The sequence below is a fragment of the Astyanax mexicanus genome, chromosome 1, assembly GCF_023375975.1.
Source record: "Astyanax mexicanus isolate ESR-SI-001 chromosome 1, AstMex3_surface, whole genome shotgun sequence".
Classification (NCBI taxonomy): Eukaryota; Metazoa; Chordata; class Actinopteri; order Characiformes; family Acestrorhamphidae; genus Astyanax; species Astyanax mexicanus.
The window spans coordinates 130,435,405-130,462,608 of record NC_064408.1 but is presented as its reverse complement, the minus strand read 5'-3'; the positions used below and the strand labels follow the sequence as shown (position 1 = coordinate 130,462,608).

Genomic DNA, 27,204 nt, shown 5'->3' with positions numbered 1-27,204 from the left:
ATAATAGTGTTTCCTAATGTTGGTGAGAAATAGAATCTGTTCCCCACAGATTTCATGTTCTAAAACTGTTCTTTCAGTTTTGAGTAACTCTATTTAAATAATGGATATAAGTGCTTAATGTACTGCAGTCGTATGTAAAGAATGTTGCTGTACATGAGGCAGTTTTTAGTTAAAAGCTTTTACTATGTCCACATACATTTCTGTTAAATTACATAATTTATTTTTTCCATCTTTCACTTTGGCATTTCTCTGTTTGTCTTTTTATATGTATCACAAACTTTTCTGACAGGAAAAGATCAAAATAAATAAAATGATTTATTGCTAAATTAACACATTTATTAAACAGTAACACAGGTGTACAGGTAAGTGACAAACTTGAGTTCACCCTCAGCAGCAGCACAAGAAATCTAAAATTAAAATATATCGAATTTCCCACAAAACTTACGCTATATATACATTATTACACTATAAAATAAGGTAATATATAGTTTATTTAGTTTATATATAAAACCGAGTTCTGATCAGAAATAAATTCCAGATCAAAGCAGAAATTAAATATTCAGCATTATAAACCCCTGCAGTAATAGATCACAGGTAATGAGCGCTGAGATCCTGAGGGGGGCGCTGTTTCTCCACTGAGAGATCACTCAGTGCAGCCGCTCTGCGGGCGTTTCCCGCTTTGACCGCCAGGTGGAGCCAAATCTCCCTATAAAAACCCACATTAAACACAAGCGTGTAGATTTATACTTATTTATTAAACTTCAGACACACAGAACGCAGAAATCATATTTTACAGATTAATTACTTTTTACTTTCACTTTTATTTTCACGTTATGCATGCGCTCACCCTGCTGCACCACAGGCTGGACACTTTTAGTGAAAACCGGCGTTTGATGGAAACGTGGTTAAACTGTGGTTCAGTTGTGATTTCCCAACACACAAATCCGATCCAATCATAATAATTACAGTTCAGTCCAGATCTGATCTGAGAATCTAATCCGATTAGCCTGAACTCTGATTACTGCCTGAAGATCACAATAGAGTCATATTAAACAAATACACCACTGGAGATTGTTAGTAACCAGTGAGCACCAGATACCAAATGGAGAGCACCATTTGCATAGTTATACTAAATGGTAAGCACCATAAGTGATGAGCACCACATACTAACATACTAAATAGTGGCCAACAGATAACTGATAACTGATAACAAAGTTACTGCTGCTCACCACATAATATCTAGTGAACACCACATACTAACATTATCGGTAGCGAGCACCAGTTACTATTTGCTGAGCTCCACATGCTAACATACTAAGTAATGAGTACCAGATAGCCGGTGTTCATCACATAGTAACTGATGCTCACAAATAAGTATCTGGTGAACTCCATATACTAACATACTAAGTAGTGAGCACTAGATACTAAGTGGAGAGCCCTAGATAGCTGTTGCTCACCTCTTAGTATCTGGTGCTTACTACTTAGTATGTTATAATCTGTGCTCACCACTTAGTATCTGGTGCTTACTACTTAGTATGTTATAATCTGTGCTCACCACTTAGTATCTGGTGCTTACTACTTAGTATGTTATAATCTAATGCTCACCACTTAGTAACTGGTGATCACCACATTGTAACTATTGCTCACCACATAGTAATTGGTGCTCACCACATTGTAACAAGTGTTCACCCCAAAGTATCTGGTGCTCACTACATTGTAAAAACTGCTCACCACATAGTAACTGTTGCTCACCACTTAGTATCTGGTGCTTACTACTTAGTATGTTATAATCTAATGCTCACCACTTAGTAACTGGTGATCACCACATTGTAACTAGTGCTCACCACATAGTAATTGGTGCTCACTACATTGTAACAACTGCTCACCACATTGTAACTAGTGCTCACCACATAGTAACTGGTGATCACCACATTGTAAATAGTGCTCACCACATAGTAACTGGTGATCACCACATTTTAACTAGTGCTCACCACATAGTAATTGGTGTTCAACACATTGTAACAAGCGCTCACCCCAAAGTATCTGGTGCTCACTACATTGTAACTAGTGCTCACCACATTGTAACTAGTGCTCACCACATAGTAACTGGTGCTCACCACATTGTAACAAGTGCTCACTCCAAAGTATCTGGTGCTCACTACATGTAACAAGTGCTCACCACATAGTAACTGGTACTCACAACATTGTAACAAGTGCCCACTAAATAGTATCTGGTGAACACCACATACTAACATACTAAGCAGTGCCCACCAGATACTAAGTGGTGAGTACCAGACAGCTGGTGCTCATCCCATATTAACTGGTGCTCACCACATAGTATCTGGTGATCACCACATTGTAACTAGAGCTCACCTCATAGTATATGGTGAACACCACCTGCTAACATACTAAGTAGTAAGCACCAGATAGCTTGTGCTCACCACTTAGTATCTTGTGCTCACATGATCAGTGATGGTTTGGAGAGTCATGTCTGTCATCTGCTGGTGTTGATCCACTGTGTTTTATTATCAAGTCTAAAGTCAGTGCAGTTTTGTTTTCCCACAAAATCTTACAGCACTTCATATCTTACAGCTTCCCTCTGCTGATAACAACTTTTATGGAGATGCAGATTTCATTTTCCAGCAGGACTTGGCACACTGCACGAACTGCCAAAAGTAACAATTGGTCTTATATAATATTCTAATTTTCTGAGACACTGACTTTTGGGTTTTTATTGGCTGTAATCCATAATCATCAACAATAAATAAAATAAACACTTATAATAGATCACTCTGTGTTTAATACATCTATATAATATATGAGTTTCACATTTTCAACTGAATTACTAAAATAAAGTAACTTTTTAATGATATTCACTAGTATGTGGTACAGATATATGTGCAGATATTTGCCTGCATGATTAAAAAGAAATAAATAAAAGATCATTATCACAGCAATCTGAAAGTTGTGGTCAGTGTAAAATTTGGTTTGGTGTACATTTCTCATTGTATAAAGTCATTTCTACTTAAGTACTGGGGATATGTCACAATGTCTATTTTAAAATACTAGCTCAGATGATTTTTAATATACATTTTATTGAGTTTTATGTACCTCTCTGGTAAATTAACTGGTTTGAGTTCATTTTACTTGAAACAATAATGTCTACTTCACTAACAAAGTACTCAGGATCCTAAATTGTGGTTTGCTGCAACATAATTAAATGAGTTTGGTGCACTTGAAATTTAAATTTGTTTGTGATTATATTACTTAAAACAACAAGTGATGTCAACTGAAATTAACAAGTTCTGAGATTTTTATTACTTGAAACTACAAGTGATGTCAACTTAATTTAATAAGTACTGAGAATAGCAGAAACACAATTTAATACATTTGATGCACTTTGAGTTGCACTTGATTTGTTACGGTGTACTGGACTGGCCTGCAGTCCTGATCTGTCCCTAATAGAGATTGACGTGTGGAGAATTTAGAAACAAGAAATGCAAAAAAAAAAAAAACAACAACAACAATAACCTTCACCTGTTGATAATTTTAAGACGTGATTTCAGGACTAAATAATACCTGAAATTCTTCATTACTTTTTGTCCTCATTGCCTAAACATCTTTTGTCAGTGTCGTTTAAGAGAAGCTGGATATTTACAAATAAATGGAATAAACTGAGAAGATAACACATGAAAAATCTTGGGTTCATCCAGCATCTGAAGGTGTGTAGAGACTGAAGTCTCCACTGACTCTCCAAGTCACTTCCTGTAGCTGAGCACCTGTGGAAGCTTGGTAACCTGAGAGTAAAGGGATTACGCCGCCTGAAGAAAAGGGTTAACCTGACCCACCTAATGTTCCTAATGTTCCTAATGTTCCTAATGACCTTTAGCTCTGTAAACATCCAGCAGATTCCACAGTTCCAGAACTGCAATGAAGCAACGGCACACCGGAGCAACGTGTTACTTGTAGATCTTCACAGCTGTGACATCATTCCGATATCAATGCTGATATAATGCACTATATAATTCTTCTGAAATCAAGAGTGTTAAAAATAGGAGGACTTTCTACAAAAATCAACCACAATACTCTGTTTTCATACCTTATATCTGCATCGTTTAAACAGCAGCAGAGCTTCTGAATATATCTACACTGATGGGCGTGGTGTTCTGGAAATGAGGTGTGTTCAGGTACATTTCTGGAGTTTTGCTTGTTTATCTTGGTGACAGAAAACACAGGAGCTCCACTGACTGAATACAACCTAGACAGATGCCAACAGTCAGATGTTCATCGCTATCTTAGCAACAGAGCAGTGCACAAACCCAACTTTTACATCAACAATAAACAGAATACTAAATAAAATAACATGCTGTTCCCGTAAATTAGTTTCTTCTGCTGAGAAGAGTTTGTTGGACACGTCCAGGTAGCTGCACCTTTAAAATAGCAATCCGAATTTGAGGTACTAAGTCGTTATTTTGAAATATTATCTTATTATTTTAAAATACCAAGTTATTTCATTATTTTGAGATTCTAAGTTGCTTTTGTGAGATACTAAATCATTATTTGGAAATATTCAATTGTTATTTGAGATACTAAGTCATTATTTTGGGATACTAAGTTGTCATTTTTTAAAGTTTTCCCATTATTTTCAGATACTAAGTTGTTATTTTGAGAAATTATCTAATTATTCTGAAATACATTTTAAAATAATAACCTAGTATCAGGTCAAAATAATGATATAATTTCTCACAAAAACAACTTAGTATCTCAAAATAATGAGATAATTTCTCAACAGAACAACAAAGTCTTTCAAAATAATGAGATAAATTCTCAAAATAATGAGACAAGTTCTTAATATTGTAATAAATATCTCAAAATAATAGGAAATTTTCTCAAAATAGTAACTTAGTATTTTAACGACTTAGTATCTTTAACAACAACTTAATATCTCCAAACAACGACGAAGTATCTCACAAGAGTAACTTAGGTAAGTCAATACTACAAGACAGTAAGTAATAATTATGACATAGTGGATATGTGAGGAATTTTTTGTTGATTTAGTATCTCAAAAAATAATGAGAAACCAACTTAATTATTATTATTTATTTCTTTAAAAAAATTATTATTAAAAATTTAACGTTTAAAAATGTCATAAAATTCTTTACAGCTCTGGAAAAAAGGAAGAGAGAACTTCAGCTTCTGAATCAGTTTCTCTGATTTTGCTATTTATAGGTTTATGTTTGAGTAAAATGAACATTGTTGTTTTATTCTATAAACTACAGACAACATTTCTCCCAAATTCCAAATAAAAATATTCTCATTTAGAGCATTTATTTACAGAAAATGAGAAATGTCTGAAATAACAAAAAAGATGCAGAACTTTCAGACCTCAAATAATGCAAAGAAAACAAGTTCATATTCATAAAGTTTTAGGAAATCAGAAATAATCAATATTTGGTGGAATAACCCTGGTTGGTTTTTAATCACAGTCTTTTTCATGCATCTTGGCATCATGTTCTCCTCCACCAGTCTTACACACTGCTTTTGGATAACTTTATGCTGCTTTACCCCTGGTGTAAAAATTCAAGCAGTTCAGTTTGGTGGTTTGATGGTTTGTGATCATCCATCTTCCTCTTGATTATAATCCAGACGTTTTTAATTTATTTATTGATTAAAATCAAAGAAACTCATTGTCATTTTTATGTGCTCTCTTTTTTTCCAGAGCTATATTCGTATAAAAATCCCTCTCTCACTTTTTTCTCACTTTTCTCAAAACGAACTCATGATCTACCCCCATCCCATAACTCCTCCCAACGTGGGCGGGAGGGGCACGCTACAAGCGCATTGATTGGCTGAGGGCGCCGTCGGTTGGCGTGTGGGCGGGGCTTGTCCCCGCGGTTGGAGATGTGGAGCTGAGAGGAAGCAGAGAGAGTCTGAGAGATAGAGGGAGAAAGAGAGAGAGAGGAGCGGATGGAGGGAGAGATGGAGGCGCAGATGGAGCCTCTGTTAACCTCCGTAAGTCTTAAACCTCTTCTCGGGTTTAGTCTGAGTCTAACGAAGCTCAGAAGCGCGGGGATAGCGCGGTAAATCCCCGGGTTTAGAGCCGGGGAGTAAGAAAGAAGAGCGGGGGGTTGGGGGAGGACAGAGCCGGGCATCGCTTCTGAAGCTCCAGCTCTTAAATTTCTCATTTTTTAATTTAGCGGTTAAAGTTCTTAATTAGCGATTGAGTTTTAATTGGGTTTAAAGTGTTTTGTTGGTGTAAAATAAATTGTTTTGGACAGTTTATGGCCTTATAAACGTGTGAGCAAAGTAGTTTCCCCTACTCCCCAGCCTTCTGCTTGAAACTCTCCGTTCCACCTTAAATGCCGCGGCAGTTGCATTCAGGCGCCTGAGGCGCAGAATGCAACTGCCGCGGCATTTAAGGTGGAACTGAGAGTTCCAAGCAGAAGCCTCCCAAAACGTGGCTGGTATTGTTGTGCATGTGCTTGTTTGGCAGGAAGTAGCTCTCTACTAACATACAGACAGTGATGAGTAAGAGTCTTAGATGTGAAGATAACTGGGAAAATACCTTTCTCGCAACTCTGAAACCAATCTGTAAGTCTTTAAACAACAATAACTTTGTAGAGCCATTATCTGCTCCTCTTAGTTATACGCGAGATTGGAAGATCAGGCATTAACAGGTCAGGTCTTGGCAAAGTCATCTTTTTTATCTTGTCTCAACACAATTATCTGGTCTGGCACTTAATGTTTAAGTGTAAAAAAACTTAAGTCTTAAGCCTGTCAAAGTGTGACACTCAATTATTTCAATGTTTTTCTTAAATTCTTTATTTATTGGTTTGTTTTTCACATTGTAGAGTAATATTAAAGACATGAAAACAATATATATATATATATATATATATATATATATATATATATATATATATATATATATATATATATATATATATATACATGTATATGTATATATATATATATATATATATATATATATATATATATGTATATATGTGTGTGTATATGTGTAGTACCTCTCCAATGTACTGGATGTACCTGGTTTAGCTTTGTTTTTCTTTACAAAACGTTTTCTAACTGGCCCTACACCTTTTTTGTTTTAAGAACTATGCATGATCAGATTAAGATCTTAGCAGAGCTTAATCTGAGCTTCATGTGAGGGAACCCTCTACAATATTCAAATTAAAACTGAAACTAAACTGGAAAGTGTAAAAAGCCCTTCATTTGTGTGGGCAAATAATGACTGTCCAGCTGTATAAATGCAATGTTTAAATGCATAAAATAATTATGTATATGTGTAGTATCTCTCCAAAAATATGTACTCTTACAAAAATTACTTTACTTTTTGTTCACAAAATATTGGTTGGGCATCATTTTTAAAATCAGTGTTAAAATGTCATGCGATGCAATCCATATTTGCAGTAACTGAATTAAATTCTAAAAAAGGGGAGGCGACTGTAACATTTGTAGAACAAACACATGTAAGATCAATATTTACAACATTTTTAACATGATACTAACAATTTACACAACTAAGAACTTGTAAGTAAAACAAATAGGTTGTTAAATAGGCCTGTCACAATAATTGCAATATCGATTTATCATACAATAAATGAACATGACCTCAATCATTTTTGATAATTATGATATCGTCTATTGTGTTTAGTTGTATGTTTGTTCACACATATAACAGTGAACAGTATTTTAGCCAGTCATACTTCACAGTGTGGACTAAAGTAGGTGAAGAAATAAGTATATAATTACCAAACTAATTATAATAAATTATTTTAATTAATTTTTGTCTTTAAAAAGTGTATGAATGCTTTTTTTATTATTTTCTGTTATCATTATATCAGTGGCATATAATAGTGTTAACATTACAAAAATGTAGTGTATCACAATCATTTCTAGGACGATATATCATCCACAAAAAAATTCTTATTGTGACAGGTCTAGTTAACTGTCATTTTTTTGTTATTCAAAGTGTAAAAAATCTCATGGGATTCACCCCTTATTAGCAGTAACTGAATTAAATTCTAAAAAATAAATTGTCCAAACCAATTACAGGTATTTTTATTTTAAAAGCTTTCTCTCTTATTTTTTTTAAGCTGGACTATTGAAAATCCTTAATACCATGTTATTGACGGTTGTATTTAATTGCACAGGGCTGGGCGATATGATGAGTGTTTTTTGTCTTTGTTTTTTTTTTATGGAGTTTTTTTTAAATACTATTTATTGAGAATAAGCAGAAGTAGATTAGTTTTATTTGTGTCAGAATATCAAGTATTGTGTATTGTGGAAATGTCTTTATATTTGGTTTGGTCGATATAGTGAAAATATTTTAGTTTTTAAAAACATTTTTACAATACAAAATATTTATCCTGATGCAGATGATAATGATTAAAATATGTTAGTAGTGACAGATTCTTAAAAACTACAGTTCTAACACTGTTTTATACTCAGTAATAGTGATGTTAATCTACACTGAAAACACTGTGTAATTAAATGTACAGTTGGCTCAGTGTTCTCTAAGCAGTGATAAAATCCCCAAACATCATATAAAAGAATATTGTTGATATGATTTTATTACAATAGGATTAAATATCGTCATATGGTCTACCTGTACGTTAAATGCTGTGCAGTATTAGTTTTAGCATGTAGCTTTAAGGACTTTAAGGGGGTTTTCACACTGCAGTTTAAAGAACTTAACTACTTCCTGTTTTCACCACCAACCAAACCAGAGTCTCTTTAATAAGGCAGTGTAGATTAAGGCAGTGTAAGGTAGACTGAGGTAAATTAAGGCGGTGGGAGGCCAGATTAAAGGAGTGTAAGGCCAGATCGTGAGGCTAGATTAAGGGAATATGTGGCCAGAAGGAGATAAATTAAGGCAGTGTGAGGCCAGAGTGTGAAGGTAGATTAAGGGAGCGTGAGGCTAGATTAAGAGAGTGTGAGGCCAGATTAAGGAAACGTAAGGCTAGATAAAGGGAGTTTGAGGCTAAGTTAAGGGAGCGTGAGGCTAGATTAAGGGAGTGTGAGGCTAGATTAAGGGAGCGTGAGGCTAGATTAAGAGAGCATGAGGCTAGATTAAGAGAGTGTGAGGCCAGAGGGTAAGGCTAGATTAAGAGAGTGTGAGGCCAGAGCATAAAGTTAGATTAAGGGAGTGTGAGGCTAGATTAAGGGAGCGTGAGGCTAGATTAAGAGAGCATGAGGCTAGATTAAGAGAGCGTGAGGCCAGAGGTTAAGGCTAGATTAAGGGAGTGTGAGGCCAGAGCATAAAGCTAGATTAAGAGAGTGAGAGGCCAAAGGGTAATGCTAGATTAAGAGAGCATGAGGCCAGAGCATAAAGTTAGATTAAGGGAGTGTGAGGCCAGAGGGTAAGGCTAGATTAAGGGAGCGTGAGGCTAGATTAAGGGAGAGTGAGGCCAGAGCGTAAAACTAGATTAAGAGAGTGTGAGGCCAGAGGGTAAGGCTAGATTAAGGGAGCATGAGGCTAGATTAAGAGAGTGTGAGGCCAGAGGGTAAGGCTAGATTAAGGGAGCGTGAGGCTAGATTAAGAGAGTGTGAGGCCAGAGGGTAAGGCTAGATTAAGGGAGCGTGAGGCTAGATTAAGAGAGTGTGAGGCCAGAGGGTAAGGCTAGATTAAGGGAGCGTGAGGCTAGATTAAGAGAGTGTGAGGCCAGAGGGTAAGGCTAGATTAAGGGAGCGTGAGGCTAGATTAAGAGAGTGTGAGGCCAGAGGGTAAGGCTAGATTAAGGGAGCGTGAGGCTAGATTAAGAGAGTGTGAGCCCAGAGGGTAAGGCTAGATTAAGGGAGCGTGAGGCTAGATTAAGAGAGTGTGAGGCCAGAGGGTAAGGCTAGATTAAGGGAGCGTGAGGCTAGATTAAGAGAGCGTAAAACTAGATTAAGAGAGTATGAGGCCAGAGGGTAAAACTAGATTAAGGGAGCATGAGGCGAGAGTAAGGTAGGTTAAGGGAGTGTGAGGCCAGAGCATAAGGCTAGATTTAGGGAGTGTGAGTTTGATTAAAGGAGGTGTGAGGCCAGAGCGTAGAGCCAAATTAAGGCAGTGTGAGGCCAAAGCGTAATGCTGAATTTTATGTATTTATTTTTATTTCTAATAATTTCTATTCCATTTTCTCCCCAATATACAATGCCAGTTAGCCAACCCACTCATTAGGACTCCCCCTATCACTAGTGATGCTCCAACACCAGGAGGGTGATGACTAGCACACGCCTCCTCCGATACATGTGAAGTCAGACTCCGCCTCTTTTTGAGCTGCTGCTGATGCTGTAGCATTGCCGAGTAGCATCACAGCGCTAACGCTCAGAGGAAAGCGCCTACAGCGACTCGGTTCTGATAAAGCAGCTCACAGATGCAGCCTTGTGCTGATCCACATCATCCTAGGAGTGATGAGGGGAAAGAGAGAAAGAGCGACATCTACTGTACTGTACCCACCAGGAGGAGAAAAATAAGTACAATTGTGCTCTCTCTGGGCTCCGGCAACTGATGGCAAGCTGCATGAACAGGATTCGTACCAGCGATCTCCTGATCATAGCGGCTGCACTTAGGCTGCTGGTGTGAATTCTGTCAGTGTGTTAGTTGGGTGGACTGGTTCTGTGTGATTCTCCTAGTAGCTCCAGTTTGTTACAGGATCAGGATCAGGAGTCGGGCCTGATTCTACTTGTTTGTGTTCATGGCAACAAAAGCGAACGAGGCGTCAGACTGTAAACAGGGGAGCTGTAAACACTGCTGGATACGCCAGGAGTCGGGTTACAGTGTGTGTGTGTGTGTGTCCGCGCGCAGGTGAGTGTCCTGTAAAATCAAATGAGCTGATAAGAGGTACAATAGGTGTAGAAATAAGAACATGGTCATAATGTTATGCTTGGTCTGTGTACCTGAGTGTGTTTATTATAGTGTGCTGTTAAAGTTGTCTGCATGTTTCTACAGGTTCAGTTCACTGTTTACTTCACCCACAGATCAGCAGCACTCAGTAAACCCTCACTACAACTCCCATAATTCACCTGCACCCACTATTAGCAGCCCTCACTACAACTCCCATAATTCACCTGCACCCACTATTATCAGCCCCTCACTACAACTCCCATAATTCACCTGCACCCACTATTAGCAGCCCTCACTACAACTCCCATAATTCACCTGCACCCACTATTATCAGCCCTCACTACAACTCCCATAATTCACCTGCACCCACTATTATCAGACCCTCACTACAACTCCCATAATTCACCTGCACCCACTATTATCAGACCCTCACTACATCTCCCATAATTCACCTGCACCCACTATTATCAGACCCTCACTACAACTCCCATAATTCACCTGCACCCACTATTATACGCCCCTCACTACAACTCCCATAATTCACCTGCACCCACTATTATCAGCCCCTCACTACAACTCCCATAATTCACCTGCACCCACTATTATACGCCCCTCACTACAACTCCCATAATTCACCTGCACCCACTATTATCAGCCCCTCACTACAACTCCCATAATTCACCTGCATCCACTATTATCAGCCCTCACTACAACTCCCATAATTCACCTGCACCCACTATTATCAGACCCTCACTACAACTCCCATAATTCACCTGCACCCACTATTATCAGCCCTCACTACAACTCCCATAATTCACCTGCACCCACTATTATCAGCCCCTCACTACAACTCCCATAATTCACCTGCACCCACTATTATACGCCCTCACTACAACTCCCATAATTCACCTGCACCCACTATTATACGCCCTCACTACAACTCCCATAATTCACCTGCACCCACTATTATCAGCCCTCACTACAACTCCCATAATTCACCTGCACCCACTATTATCAGACCTCACTACAACTCCCATAATTCACCTGCACCCACTATTATTAGCCCTCACTACAACTCCCATAATTCACCTGCACCCACTATTATCAGACCTCACTACAACTCCCATAATTCACCTGCAACCATTATTATCAGCCCTCACTACAACTCCCATAATTCACCTGCACCCACTATTATCAGCCCTCACTACAACTCCCATAATTCACCTGCACCCACTATTATCAGCCCTCACTACAACTCCCATAATTCACCTGCACCCACTATTATCAGCTCTCACTACAACTCCCATAATTCACCTGCACCCACTATTATCAGCCCTCACTACAACTCCCATAATTCACCTGCACCCACTATTATCAGCCCTCACTACAACTCCCATAATTCACCTGCACCCACTATTATCAGCTCTCACTACAACTCCCATAATCTTACATTCATTAGTAAGAAACTCTCTCTTTGTCTCTTTTCCCCCCAATATAAACGATGTGAACAAATCAGATTAGCATTAATTTCTTTTTGCACAATAACATGCACCTAAATTCCTTTAATTTTCCCCAAAATCATCAGAGCTCCTTATAATCCGGTGCTCCTTATGTATGAATTCTGTCAGTCAGGTATTAAGGAGCAGTAAAGTCACTCTGCTGAAGTACAGAGTTATACAGGGGTTTCAGTTTAGTTCTACAGCACCGAGACTGGAGCAGTATTAGCATTAGCCGCTAACCGCTATTTCTCCATTCATATGGGAGTATTATCAGCCTGTAGCCTGCTATTAATCCTGTCTAGCACTGTTGGAGCACCATAAGCATCAGCTGCTAACCGTGCTCACTATTCAACGTTCCACGTTCCAGAGGTGATAATTATTGACCTGGAGCCTGCTCCTAACCCTGGCTAGCACTGCTGGAGTGGTTAGCCGCTAATGCTAATGCTCCAGCCTCAGTAATCTAAGCTTACTGTAAATAAAGGGAAGCACTTTACTCCCCCAAATAAACAGTTTTCAGGAGAGACATCTGTGTAGATTAACATCCAGCACTTGTTTAACTTTAAAATATATATATATATATATATTAGCTACTCCCCGCACCACCACTTTAATTAGAAGTTCCTTATAGTGTCTCTTAAAATGCGCCATATAATTCTTATGTATGACATTTATTGATAGTAAAAAATAATTAATTCTAAAAATATATATTTTTTACAAGTTGTCCTTGACCCACCAGTTGAGAATGGCTGGTCTGAAAGGTTTGAGACCTACTGATGTAGATGTAGTGGTGTGAATGGACCAAGCCGCTGGAGTGTACGGTGGGCCGTGGTTGCTGTGACGTTGCCGGGGGGATGGTGCGGTGCTGTAGATGGAAGATTAGAGTGCAGGAAGTTCTGCATTGTTTCCTGCGTGGAGCATCAGCAGGTCTACAGGGCCATGCAGGAGATCAGACAAAGAGATGAGCTCACACACACACACACACACACACACACACACTGCTGACTCAGTAACACACTGTTACACTGTCGTAGAACAGACTTTGTGTAAATCAGCCGAGAGTGCAAAGAGCCATTAAAGCCAAACCCAGATACTCTATACCTCAAAATGATACGGTTTCTGCTCTTGCTCATGAATATTCATACATGCAAACATATCTCCTCTGATTGGCTGTCATATGTTACTTTACAACATGTGTAATAATGCCCTGCTAAGTGCAGTTCAGCCACTGATCTAGTCTTAGAGTCTCTGTAAAACACCAAATCCACCGGAGATCCTATTTAAACCTATAGTTACACACAGAGGTCGGTAGAGTCCAGGTCCAGAAAGAATCCACCCCAGGGTTTTGTTGGCTGAGCTGCAGCAGAGCCGCCCGGGCAGTTGGAACAAACAAAACCATGGAGTGGATTTTTACTTTTAACTAGTGTACAGAACCGTTCTAAACATCTAAACACCTACCTATCTCAATAGTACTTGGCTGGTGGTGTTTTTCCGTTTTTCCTCCATAGACTAATTCTAACCATTTTTTTCTTAGCTCTGAATTACTGGGTAAAGTATATAAACACTGATGTGTTATTCGCACAAATAACACAGGAATGAAATGCATGCTGTTCCTAGCGCTGTTATTTAGCTCCTATCTGACGAGACGGCGTCGCCGTCCGGCTTCAGCTCTGACGGGTTGATGTAGACACGGTGCTTTTCCTGATCGACTCATTTTTCTGAATATTTTCTTTTATTAGCTGCTGCAGAACAATGAGGAAGAGATTCATCATGTGCAGCATCATAAACAACTCAGAGAGACCTACTGTATTTCACAAAGAAAATTGGAAACTGAGTTCAGTGATTTGGATGGGTGAGGGCACATGTCCCAAAACATGTATGTGCCACCGAATAGCACTAGCGCGGTTAAAGTGTTAAAAAACATAATCAGTATAAATCTACCATAATCTGCACCAAATCTCGCGTGAAACTCGCGTGCGATATTGCACATAAACTCAAACATGCACATAGAAACTGCCCTAGTCATCAGTGCATTAAAATAAAGTTCAGAAAAATACAAAAAAGAAAAATTATAGACGAGAAATGCTAAACTGTAGGTTGATATCTGGTGGGTACAATGCTTATTTTGTGCATCAGTGTGCATTACCGTTACATTACACACTTACTTTTCACCGTTTACTTTTTTAATTTTTTTTGGTCTGGCCTGGATTGCTGCATTATTTCTGTGTGAGAACTCATCATATCTGCTGACTTTAACTGAGGCAAACACTTCACTTCCTCTTCCAGCGTTCTTCCCTATTCCTAAAAACCTTCACGAGGTGATCTTGCAACAGATCACTATTTTAACTTTACAGAGACATTCTTTCACCACACAAGTCAAATCAACTTAGATTGAGTCAGTATTAGGGCTGGGTATTGTTTTTAAAAATTTCAATCCCAATACTGTAAATTCGATACAGTACCCTGAATTTGATACCCATGCCCAAACAATACTTTTTTTGATACCTTATTCAAAACTGCTACCAAAAAAAAACATAATTATTAAACAGCCGATATGATAAATCTCATTCTCATACCGTCAGCATGAAAGACGACCGTACTTTTGGATCTTGTTGGAACAAACAAACAATGGGCCTGATTATTTTCAGCACTTTATTAAGAACAAAAACAACAGCATTATTTTAACTGATTAAACTACACATTATTTTACAAAGCATTCTACTGTATGCATTTTAGTTTTTAGGAGTTCTTATTAAGGATTCATTTTTATAAATTAATTTATACTTATATTAGTCAATCACTGAAAAGAAACAGATAGAAAGATAAGATATGGGATGGATGGATGGATGGATGGTCTTAAATAAATGTCTAAAATGCTGAAAAAGGAATATATACATGAATATATGAATAAAAAAAATTGTAAAAAAAAAAGTGTGAAACCAATCCAGCAGTAAATATAAGATAGTGCAGTAATACAGAATAAATTAAGGGATATAAGGGATAGCAAGTATCAGCAGATACGACAAATAAATAAAGTATTAATGTATGTATTGAATAAAACTGAATTAATTTTGTAATTAATGAATTGTGAATTAAAATCACAATTCATTTTTTTAATGTTGGAATTTCCCAGTATTATTGTGAAGGACAGTAATAATAGTGTAGTGTGGTTTAGGTCGGGTAGAAAATATCATTTTGTACTGTATCATAATATCTGACCGAGAGAGCGATATTTCAGCACAGTGGCAGTGTGTGGACAATTTTAATGATGTATTTACGTTTTTTGTGTGCGGCAGGGCGCCATGGAGATTTAGCGAATTATAGTGTTACATACAAAGTATGGAAAAACAGGTATGAAGAATTTTGCTCTGTGCCTGTTTTTGAATATAAGGTTATTGAATCTCTTTTTAATCACGACTTAATAATCATCTTTTCCTGTCGGCTTGTTTGAAGACGTCACACTCGATTTTCTAAGAGAAGTCAGGAATAAGTTAAGATGATTTTAAGTGAAGTGATGGGGAAAGTCTTAATGAGGATGTTCAGATCACTGTGTAGTGAATTTTCTGTTGAGTGCGATTTGCTCTGGAACATCTTTCACAAAGTGCTGGATCCAGCTCTCGCGCTCCGTCTCTCGCTGAGACCCGCCGGTGTGAAGTGCTGCTATTTTGGGTCCGAGGTGCTGCTGGTGTTCAGGCGGTTGGTGACACAATCTTCTCGCCTCGCTAATTGGTTTCATGTTTCTGTTTCGCACTTTCGCGACATGCGACGCACTCGACAGGAAGTGTGATCAGGCGAGACCGCCGCGAGCAGATGGCCTCGAGTGTGAGGACTGTATTTACTCACGTAACACACCGCACCTCGTTTCATATCTCCTGTTCTGTACCTCAGACCTGCATCCTGTTTCCTGCTGAATCTGGAATCAGAAAAATGCATTTACTGCAATCTGCATCTCCTAACACTGTGCTGGATCTGCTTTTACAATCTACATCTAAATCTCCATCTGATCTTATTTCCTCTGAAATGCACTGGATCTGGATTTCCCTTAAACTACAACTGATCTGGATCCACCAGAAACTGTTATGGATCTCTAAATCTATATCTGATCTTATTCCCTTGGAAATGCACTGGAACCAGATTGCTCCACCTCAAAATTTACATGATCTGGATTGCTCTAAATCTACATCTGATTTGAGTCCACCTGAAACTACAATGGAGCCGGGTTTCTTTTAATCTATAACTGATCTGGAGCCACCTCAAAATGCACTGGATCCTGTTGCCCTGAAACTACAACTGATCCTGATCACTCTGAAACTACACTGGAACCAGATTGCTTTAAATCTACAACTTATCTGGATCCTCCAGAAACTGCGTTGAATCTGGATTTCCCTAAATCTTCGTCTGATTTGGGTCCACCTGAAACTACACTGCAACTTTAATCTGCAACTCATTTGGATCTTGATCCTCCAGAAACTGTGCTGGATCTGAATTGCCCTAAATCTAAAACTGATCTGGATCCACATTAAAACTTCACTTAATCAAGATGACCCTAAAATTACATATGGTCTGGATCCACATCAAAATGCACTGGATCAGTTTTTCCCTGAAACTACAACTGATATGGTTCCACCTGAAATTGTGCTGGATCTGAATTGCCCTAAATCTATGACTGATCTGGATCCCACAGAAATTGCACTGAATCCAGATTGCCCTAAAACTACATCTGATCTGGATTCCCCTGAAACTACACTGGAACCAGATTTGCTTTAAATCTACAACTAATCTGCATCCACCTCAAAAACTGCACTGGATCCCTCTAAAAGTGTGCTGAATCCGAATTGCCCGAAATCTGGATCCCCCTCAAAATGCACTGGATCTGGATTTCCCTAAATCTACAACTCAACTGGATCCACCTGAAACTGTGCTTGATTTTGATTGCTCTAAAACTACAACTGATCTGGATCCACTTGAAACTGCACTGGATCAGTATTGCCCTGAATCCTCCAGAAACTGGGCTGGAACAGGATTTTACTAAATCTACATCTGATCTGGATCCTCCAGAAACTGTGCTGAATCTGCATTGACCTTAAACGACAACTGATCTGGATCCCCCTAATAACTACATAGAGAAGTTTTTGGTTCTATTAACAATAAACTGGATCCAGCTTCCACATAACTGCACTGGATCTGGATTTCAGTGATTCTGCGCTTTTATCTGGATTCTCCTGTATCAGATCAGGATTAAATATCTCGGAAAAAAATAGTGTTGCCCTAAATCTACAACTGATCTGGATCCACCTAAACTACATAGAGAAGTTTTTGGTTCTATTGACAATAAACTGGATCCAGCTTCCACATAACTGCAATGGATCTGGATTTCAGTGATTTTGTGCTTTTATCTGGATTCTCCTGTATCAGATTAAATATTATCGGATTAAATATCTCGGAAAAAAATAGTGCTTTTGCACCATATGAACTCTTCTTGATTGTTGAACCAGGTCCAGTCAGGTTTATAAGAACCGTGGTTTCCACCAGTTTTAGTGGAATTGCTAGAAGTCACATCATACAGCATTAACAGAGGGCGTGTTACAGCGGCAATGAGCAGAAGTGGTCACCGTTTGCGCTGAATAACTTAATATTCTTCGGTTCCCCTTACGAAAGAGTGTCCTTGGTTCCGGAATCTACTTTTGTTGGTGGACACTTGGCAAACTTCTTCAAAATTAGGTTTGGAAACCAGAACGGTACCTCTTTCAAGTCGGTGGAAAAGCACTAAAAACTGCACCAAATGTAGATTTCCATAAGTCCACTGGATCCAGATTGATTGAAATTTCTCCCAAAACAATGTTTGATCTGGATTCCTCCCAAACTGTAGATTGCAAACCTAAAACTCCTGCTTGGACCTGGTCTTAGTTCTTACAATAAACTAGATCTACTTTCCCGCCTGGTTTACACCTTAAACGTAACAGACTGTGATCTTCTGTTTCTGTAAGGAAATCCTTAAGTATTAAAGCAGTAGGTTAGAACGTACATTTGTGGGCGGAGTCTGGAAAGGTCAGTCCACGTGCTGCTCTGGACCTCATGACCGCTGGGGTCGGTCGGCTTTCTGTCTGGTGTCATTCCATTCCTGCATGTGCCGTCCCTCAACCCCCCAAACGCACACTCCTGGCAACACACACACACACACACACCTCTCTGCGGGATATAAATAACCCCCGTATTTGGAGTGTGTAACCCAGCGAGTGTTCAGTAGGGAACATGCAGAACCTCGGCGGGAGTTGAGGGTCTGGAGTTGTGTCTGCTGGAGCAGCGAGCTCCTGAAGGCTGGAGACCCCGTCCGTCTGTTCAGTCCGGGAGTAATGCAGGACTTCTGGGGTGACGTTGTGAGGAACACTAAAGGACCATCCATTTTCCTGGTATGATCTCCTGGTATGATCTCCTGGTATGATCTCCTGGTAGACTCGTTATGCTCCGTGTCTGAATGTGTTAACGTGGCAGAAAAAGTAAGGAAATGTTGAGTTGCTTCTTGGTAATAAATCTTATACCGTTGGAAAGCTTGTCGAGTTCTCTTTTAAAGAGCCTCTAAACCACTTAAACCTCCTTAAATTTCTTTTATTAACCTTTCCTAACCTTTAAGAAATGATTTTATTGCACTTTTTACTTCGGTAGTTTGTTATTGTGACGCATCAAAATATCGCCGCTGTCTCTCAATTTTTGTCGATTTTTAGTTTACTACATAGTTTGAACAGACAAACTGTCCCTTACACTGTAACACAATTGTTTGACGAACAGACCGATAGAAATACTTCATAATGACCTGAAATAAACAGTTTTTACATTGACTTCTATTGAAAGTTTACACTTCTTTTTCTCTCTCCTGTAAAGTTGCTGTTTTGGAAATAAATGTTTTTCATTGGACAGCGATGATATGCAGATTGATCAATAATACCTCGCCCCCTTCTGACATCCAACCACCTGCGTCTCAGCTATCAGCTCAGCCAATCAGCTTTCCCTCCAGTCTCACCTCTAAACCCATACATCACCCAGTGCCCCTCCCAAACTACCCTTCTCTCTTTAAAAAAAAAAAAAAAAAAAAAAGCGTTTTTCAAATTTGAGCTAAAACCAGGGGGTTTAGTTAAAGTTTAAATAGAACCACATTGTGTAAGGAACATGTATTTTAATGTAAGCCGCAGAGCTGAGTATGTGCTGAGGTTGCATCGATTAAAAATTAGCCAAATATTCTCGTCCAAAGCGAAATGAATGAATTAATTTTTTTTTTGAAGTTTCACCTGAATAGCGGGTTTCTAGGAACCCAGCACACTTTAGCCATTTTACACATTTTACACACAACTATTTATACTCCGCACTCATCCACACACCGGTGAGAAGGTGCAGCCAATAGTGCACAGCATACTCTCAACTGGAAACAACCACGTCCAGCTGGAGGACTGCATCGGGTAGGGACTTGAACCCAAGACCCCAGTGCTGGGAGGCGAACGTGCTAAGCACTAAAACAGCTTATTCTACTGTTGCTATTGGTACTTGTTTTGAGCTTCTGGTTCCTCCAGGTTCTGCAACACCAGGTGATTATGGGTTCTGCTACAGAGCTCAGAAGGTTCTGCTCCAAGAATCGGCTTCATGCCACGATTGGCTGATCTTGATGGAGCCCATGCAACTTTTAAACTGGTGTTCCTCAGAACCCAAAACTCCAAAAAGATGCAGCATTATTTAGAGAGAGCCCTGGTACCAGTTCCTCCAAACTGTAGGCCAAGTTCCAGATAATGAAGGATGTAGAAGAAGATCCCCAGATAAAGATCCTCAAACGCCAAGCGATTTAAAAGCAGAATAAGCTGTTTGGCAAAGAGGATTTGATTACAAATGTGGCTCAATTTAAAAGATAAATTTAACAGGCTTTTCAAAGGTATAATACTTATAACCAGAAGCATTGATGTAATAAAGGAAATATATCAAATCTACCAAATACATGTTTTCTCACTTTTTCTGATGTGTCTATTTATACTGAGTGTGTTTTCATGCACTTCTTAGTCTGATTACTACAGAACATCAGAGTTGTTCAGTATGACCTACAGGTGCATCTAAAAAAAAAAGAATAAATATCATTGAAAAGTTACTTTATTTCAGTAATTCAGTTGAAAATGTCAAACTCATGATCTCGTGATCTATTTTAATCATTTATTTTTTTATCGTTGATTATTGATTATTAAATTAAAACCCAAAATTAGAATATTATACTATAAAGGGACGATTTGTGAATTAACAAAAGTTGACTTGGAAAAGTTTGCTAAAAACATTGAAAAGTTTAAAACTGTAAAAAGCTGTTACTATGCTGTTGACTTTTGGAAAAATGCTAAAGTTCCAGGTGGTTGCTAAAAAAGTTTTGTTAAGTGGTTGCTAGGTGGTTGCTATCATTCATGTGGTGGTTGCTAGGCAATTGTTAACATATTTCAAGTGGTTGCTAGGCAGTTGTTATGATCTCGGAAGTGGTTACTAAGGTGTTTCTAGGCAGTTGCTAAGATGTTTCAGGTGGTTGCTAAGGTGTTGCAGGTGGTTGCTAAGGTGTTACTACGTTGTTGCTAAATAGTCATTTGGTGGTTGCTAAGGTGTTTCTGTGAGTGGGCGGAGCTACAGTGTTTTAATCTGAGCACACGCAACAGGTCTTGCAGCATGCTTGAGCTTCAGGGCTCACACACACACACACACACACACAGACAGACAGACAGACAGACACACACACACACACACACACAGACAGACACACACACACACGCACACTCACTCACACACAGGCTGAAAACGTACACATTGACATTAATACATGTCTGACAGTGTTATCTTTTCATGTTAAACTGTTGTATGTAGCTCCTATTTAGCTTACAGCAGTTTAGTTTAGCTCCTCCCATTTAGTCTTATAGCTCCACCCATTCAGGCTACAGCTGTTTAGTTTAGTTTAGCTCCACCCATTTAGTCTTATTGCTCCACCCATTCAACCTACACCAGCTTAGTTTAGTTTAGCTCCACCCATTGAGCCTTTTAGCTCCACCTATTCAGCACTACAGCAGCTTAGTTTACTTTAGTTCCACCCACTCAGCCTTTAGCGCCACCCATTTAGCCTACTACAGTTTTGTTTAGCTCCACCCATTTAGACTTTTAGCCCCACCCATTCAGCCTACAGCCGTTTAGTTTAGGTTTCTTTTTATTTGAAAATATTTCAGTAGAAGTTAATAAAGTAGTACTTCCTGTCGGCGGCGCGAGCAATCGCAGCGGCTACCCCGGAAGCAAAACACGGTGCTTTTGTTTGTTTTTCTGTGTAAATAATCCGATCTGAACTCGCAATCATGCAAAAGTTCGCTATGGGAACAACTTACGACCGACAGACCCTGCTAGACCTGCAAAATCAACAAAAATCTGTACTTACAGACGGTCTACGAGCGGAGCTACGCGCGCTAGGCCTGCTAAGATCCGCGGCGTTTCCTGAGCCTGCTATCCGGAAGCGGTCTCTCTGCAAATGTTGCGCGAGGAGCCGAAAGCGCGGTAAGAGAGCCGGTGTCCGCGCTAAGCTAATTGCTAACTCCAGCCGGCCAGCGGTTCCATCTCTCCTTCTCTCCAACGTTTGCTCCCTGCCGAACAAGATTGACTATCTCCGGCTCCAGCGGACATCCCAGCGCGAGTTCAGAGACTGCTGTGTGTTCGTTTTCATGGAGACGTGGTTAACGAACTCCATCCCGGACTCCGCGATTGAGGTGAGTGGCATGCTATGCTACCGCGCGGACCGCGACGCCGGCCTCTCGGGCAAGGTACGTGGAGGTGGGGTGTGTGTTTACATCAACACAGCATGGTGTAACAACGCTGCGCTGATCTCCAGCTACTGCTCGCCGCTGGTGGAGTTTGCTGTAGTCAGAGCCAGGCCATTCTACCTGCCCAGAGAGCTTAGCAGCGTCTACATAATAGCAGTGTATGTAGCACCCAGTGCTAATGCTAATGCTAACGGTGCTAATGCTAACGCTCTGCAAGAACTGTACACTGTTATCTCCAAACTCCAGAACTCACACCCCGATGGACTGTTTATTGTTGCTGGTGATTTCAATCACAGTAATCTGAAGGCTCTGCTGCCCAGCTTTCACCAACATGTGGATTTTCCAACCCGTGGAGCTAACCTGCTCGATTGTGTGTATACTAACATTCCCGGTTCGTACAGAGCAGAGCCCCGTCCACACTACGGCTACTCTGATCATATCACTGTCATGCTCATCCCAGCATACAGACAGCTCATCAGACGTGCCAAATCAGAGAAGAAGCAAGTTACAACCTGGCCTCCAGGAGCCATCTCAGCTCTTCAGGACTGTTTTGAGCACACTGACTGGGACATGTTCAGAGAAGCTGCTACCTCTGATGACTCCATCAACCTGGAGGAGTACACAGACTCAGTGACTGGCTACATCAGCAAGTGCATTGAGGATGTTACTGTCTCCAAAACCATCACATCCCGCCCCAACCAGAAGCCGTGGATGACTGCAGAGGTGCGTGTGCTGCTGAGATCCCGAGACAAGGCCTTTAAGTCAGGGGACAAGGCTGGCCTCAGAACAGCTAGAGCCAAGCTCTCCCGGGGGATCAGAGAGGCAAAGCGCACCTACGCAAAGAAAATCCAAGCCCACTTCCAGGACACTACTGACACTCGGCGCATGTGGCAGGGCATCCAGACCATCACAAACTACAAGTCACCTCCACCTGCTTGTAACAGTGATGCCTCCCTTCCAGATGCACTGAACTCCTTCTACGCTTCTACGGTTCGAAGCACAGAACTACACGACAGCATGGAAGACTACACCTCCTCCAAACGACCAGGTACTGTGCCTGTCCTCAGCTGATGTGTGGAAAACTCTACTCAGAGTCAACCCACGGAAAGCCCCAGGACCAGACAGCATACCTGGCAGAGTGCTCAGAGGATGTGCAGAACAACTCACGGATGTTCTCACGGACATTTTCAACATCTCTCTGAGTACTGCAATCGTGCCGACGTGCTTCAAGACGACCACCATCGTCCCTGTGCCGAAGAAGTCTCAAGTGTCCTGCCTAAATGACTACCGTCCCATTGCACTTACTACCATCATCATGAAGTGCTTTGAGAAGCTGGTCATGAGGCACATCAAAAACCAGCTCCCGTCCTCACTGGACCCCCTGCAGTTTGCGTATCGTCCAAACAGATCAACAGACGATGCCATCTCTACTGCGCTCCACCTGGCTCTCACTCACCTGGACAACAAAGACTGCTATGTTCGAATGCTGTTCATCGACTTCAGTTCAGCATTCAACACCATCATCCCTCAGCATCTGATCGGAAAACTGAGCTTGCTGGGCCTGAACTCCTCCCTCTGCAACTGGGTTTAGACTTCCTGACTGAGAGACCACAATCAGTCAGGATTGGAAACAACACCTCCAGCACCACCATACTGAGCACTGGCGCCCCCCAGGGCTGTGTGCTCAGCCCACTGCTGTTCACTCTGCTGACTCATGACTGTACTGCAAAGTACAGCTCAAACCACATCATCAAGTTCGCTGATGACACACAGAGGCTGACATGACTTTATTTGCTGCACTCTAACTATAAACTCTACCTCAGTAACTGCTGTGATTATATATGTTCTATATGTTACAGTATGTTGCACCTTATCCCCACTATACACTTATTATACCGTATCGGTACTGCACTGTCCTGTCTTTAAATTGTCTCGTCTTTTGTATTTATTGTATTTATTGTTATTTAGTGTTATAATTTTATAATTTTATGTTGCACTGTCGTCACTCCTGCACTTTATGTTGTCTATTGCTTGTTGTTCTATGTTGCACCATGGTTCCGGAGGAACGTAATTTCATCACACTGTGTACCTGTACTCAGATGTACTGACAATAAAAGCCTCTTGACTTGACTTGACTAAAGTATAATCAGAATGCAGAAATCACATGTCTGCCTATAATTCCATGTCAGTGATTTATTATTACAATACTGTATATCAGGGGTCGGCAATTAAGTTTGGCCGTGGGCCAGATATTTTCAAGCCATTACGTGGCCACAAAAAAAATGTTTTTTTTTTTTTAAACAGACTAGTAGCTCTCCAGCCCAGAGGATTGTTGAACCCAATTGCAGAACAGTTGATCTCAAAGCAGATAAACCCAAGTAGAAAGAAAAATAAATAAATAAATAATCACCTCTCCTCTCGCGGGATCCAGCCCGTGTTGTCAGGGTCGCATTCCAATACACTACCGCTGCCCCGGCTAGTGAATTGGGACACAACCAGGAAAAAAAGGCCCTTATAAGGAGATAGGGAGCACAAGAGCAGGCGGAAAATCTAAAACTGGTGGGATGTAAACAAAAGCTAACAAGAGAAGCATTTTATTATTTAATTTTTTCATTGTTGTTTATTGTAGTTCAAACAACCTCACGGGCCAGAAGTTTCATGCTTGCCCGCCAAATCTGCCGACCCCTGATCAATAACAACATCTCTCAGATCCTCCAGTGGCTCTCTTTACACTGGACCTTCCTCTGAGCAGCCGGGGATTCTGGGAATCGCAGTATTATCATGGGGCTTAGAGCAAACAGTCCCATAGAGACCAGTTCCTTCTCACACTGATACCAGAGAGAGAGAGAGCTGTGATCTCTGAATGGAAAATGTCCTGGTTTCTGCAGCAGGGAAACTGGGTTCTAATGGGAATCTGTGTCCCGATGGCTCCGCCCCCTCGGCCGGTTTCGTCCAGATTCAGGCGGAACATTCTCAGACACGGTGAATCAGAAGAGACGGTGTGAGTGGGTCAGTGTGTGATCAGCAGGTGTAACGTAGTGATGGGTGTTTAAGATTTAGCGCACTGTTTTAAAATACTGCGTGCACGGCTCAAAATGTACAAAATGCATGAACTAATTCTCTTAATTAATCATGGGTGTGTTTTGGTGTGAGGAAGGAGAGTATACGCATGCTGAGGGCGTAAAATGCACACAGTGCACCTGCATGAATAAGACAGGATTGGACGGCTGACTGTTGACTAGGGTAGGGCGGTATGACGGTATTTCGGTATACCACGGTATTTAAATACGGTGACGGTATTGTAAAATAGTGACGGTATATTAACCACGTGACGTGCCAAACCTGAACTTTGAAAAATGGACGTTTAAGACATTCTGCGCATCCACAATGAAAGAGTGCAGTAGGAGGGGTAAGCAATTGGAGCTCACTGATTGGTTATGGGGTGGGGATTCTCACTGAGGAGATCATACAGCAAAAACTCAATAAACTCTACAGGTTTCACTAATTTTCACCAAAATTATCACCACAAATTGCCACATTTGTGCTGAAGTGACAATAAATCCCTAACAACTAACCAACCACTGAAATGATCAGATGTATCAGTTTATCCTGCAGCATGGGGTGTTCAGTGTGAGTTACTGAGACACAGCTGTTTCCTTAAATATTCCTCATCTCCTATTTCTCTACAGAACAGTTTTTTATGTCACTCACGCTCATATTCTAATACCATACAGAATTCTGCAGTTTCCTCAGAGTTTTCTGTCATTATTTCGCAGCTAGCTCGAGCGCTGTAAATATAAGCAATTCTGCGGACCGCGAGGCGCTGCAGCGCACTGCCGACATCTGAACCCCGGCTCCCCTTCACGAGCAGAAACGGCACAACACCACCCGCTGTTAAACTGCTGTAGTGGATACAGCGCTTATAAATAAATAAATAAATTAACAAAGACAAAAATTAGGGTATTCAATCTGTAATTTCAGTTTGTTTTATTTTTTTCTTTTAATTACCGTTTTTATTCGTTTCAGTTAAGGGGAACTTTCAGTTTTCGTTATTTCGGTCGTTTTCGTTAACAGTAATACGTTGTTATATGGTGATTATCAGGCCGTAGCTTTATATAAAATATAAATAGTATTAAAAAACAGATGACTATTTCCTGGAGCCTGGACTGACCAGAGATTTTCCATTACTTTCCTCGGGCCGGGTCTCGTCCGGGCTGAGAAATAAAAATCAAAGTATCCTGCTATTTAAAAGAATGGAAAATTTAATAACAATAATAATATAGTTCTGCATACTAGAGTTTAGATTGTCTGCCTGAACCCGAGCGTGAACAAGACTGAACCCGAGCGTGAACGCGAGACTGAACCCGAGCGTGAACGCGAGACTGAACCCGAGCGTGAACGCGAGACTGAACCCGAGCGTGAACGCGAGACTGAACCCGAGCGTGAACGCGAGACTGAACCCCGAGCGTGAACGCGAGACTGAACCCCGAGCGTGAACGCGAGACTGAACCCCGAGCGTGAACGCGAGACTGAACCCGAGCGTGAACGCGAGACTGAACCCGAGCGTGAACGCGAGACTGAACCCGAGCGTGAACGCGAGACTGAACCCGAGCGTGAACGCGAGACTGAACCCCGAGCGTGAACGCGAGACTGAACCCCGAGCGTGAACGCGAGACTGAACCCCGAGCGTGAACGCGAGACTGAACCCCGAGCGTGAACGCGAGACTGAACCCCGAGCGTGAACGCGAGACTGAACCCCGAGCGTGAACGCGAGACTGAACCCCGAGCGTGAACGCGAGACTGAACCCCGAGCGTGAACGCGAGACTGAACCCCGAGCGTGAACGCGAGACTGAACGCGAGCGTGAACGCGAGACTGAACGCGAGCGTGAACGCGAGACTGAACGCGAGCGTGAACGCGAGACTGAACTCGGGCTCATCCGCGCGTTTAAAGCTCCGCAGCATTTAATAAAAACAGATTAATAGATATAAAATAGGAAAATAACTAACTAAACCTAGCTCAAAATGGTAAAAGAAATATAATCTAAC

General features: G+C 40.7%; 1 protein-coding gene and 1 long non-coding RNA gene across 11 annotated transcripts in view; one reads left to right on the top strand and one right to left on the bottom strand.

Annotated features, from left to right (window-relative positions):
• Nucleotides 1–5,888: 5,888 nt before the first annotated feature.
• Nucleotides 5,889–27,204, top strand: part of slc4a7 (solute carrier family 4 member 7) — a 75,205-nt gene continuing 53,889 nt past the window's right edge. The window contains exon 1 of one of the 6 annotated variants that reach the window (XM_049468776.1): nucleotides 5,889–6,012. In XM_049468776.1, the coding sequence (XP_049324733.1) occupies nucleotides 5,968–6,012 (45 nt within the window). In that variant the 5' untranslated portion in view covers nucleotides 5,889–5,967. Of the gene's footprint in view, nucleotides 6,013–18,550; nucleotides 18,759–27,204 lie in introns of those variants that run through there. The other 5 variants (XM_049468787.1, XM_049468793.1, XM_049468786.1 and 2 more) reach the window with 5 other exon arrangements.
• Nucleotides 11,030–12,700, bottom strand: LOC125785705 (uncharacterized). Of its 5 annotated transcripts, XR_007428040.1 has the most exons (5): nucleotides 12,032–12,700; nucleotides 11,807–11,851; nucleotides 11,489–11,670; nucleotides 11,397–11,442; nucleotides 11,030–11,122 (listed from the first exon to the last, which is right to left on the bottom strand). It is a non-coding gene; the product is annotated as an uncharacterized LOC125785705 (long non-coding RNA). The 5 variants fall into 5 exon arrangements; XR_007428037.1 differs by lacking the exon at nucleotides 11,807–11,851; XR_007428042.1 differs by lacking the exons at nucleotides 11,397–11,442; nucleotides 11,807–11,851 and adding an exon at nucleotides 11,168–11,212 and having other exon boundaries at nucleotides 11,032–11,122; nucleotides 11,535–11,670; nucleotides 12,032–12,595.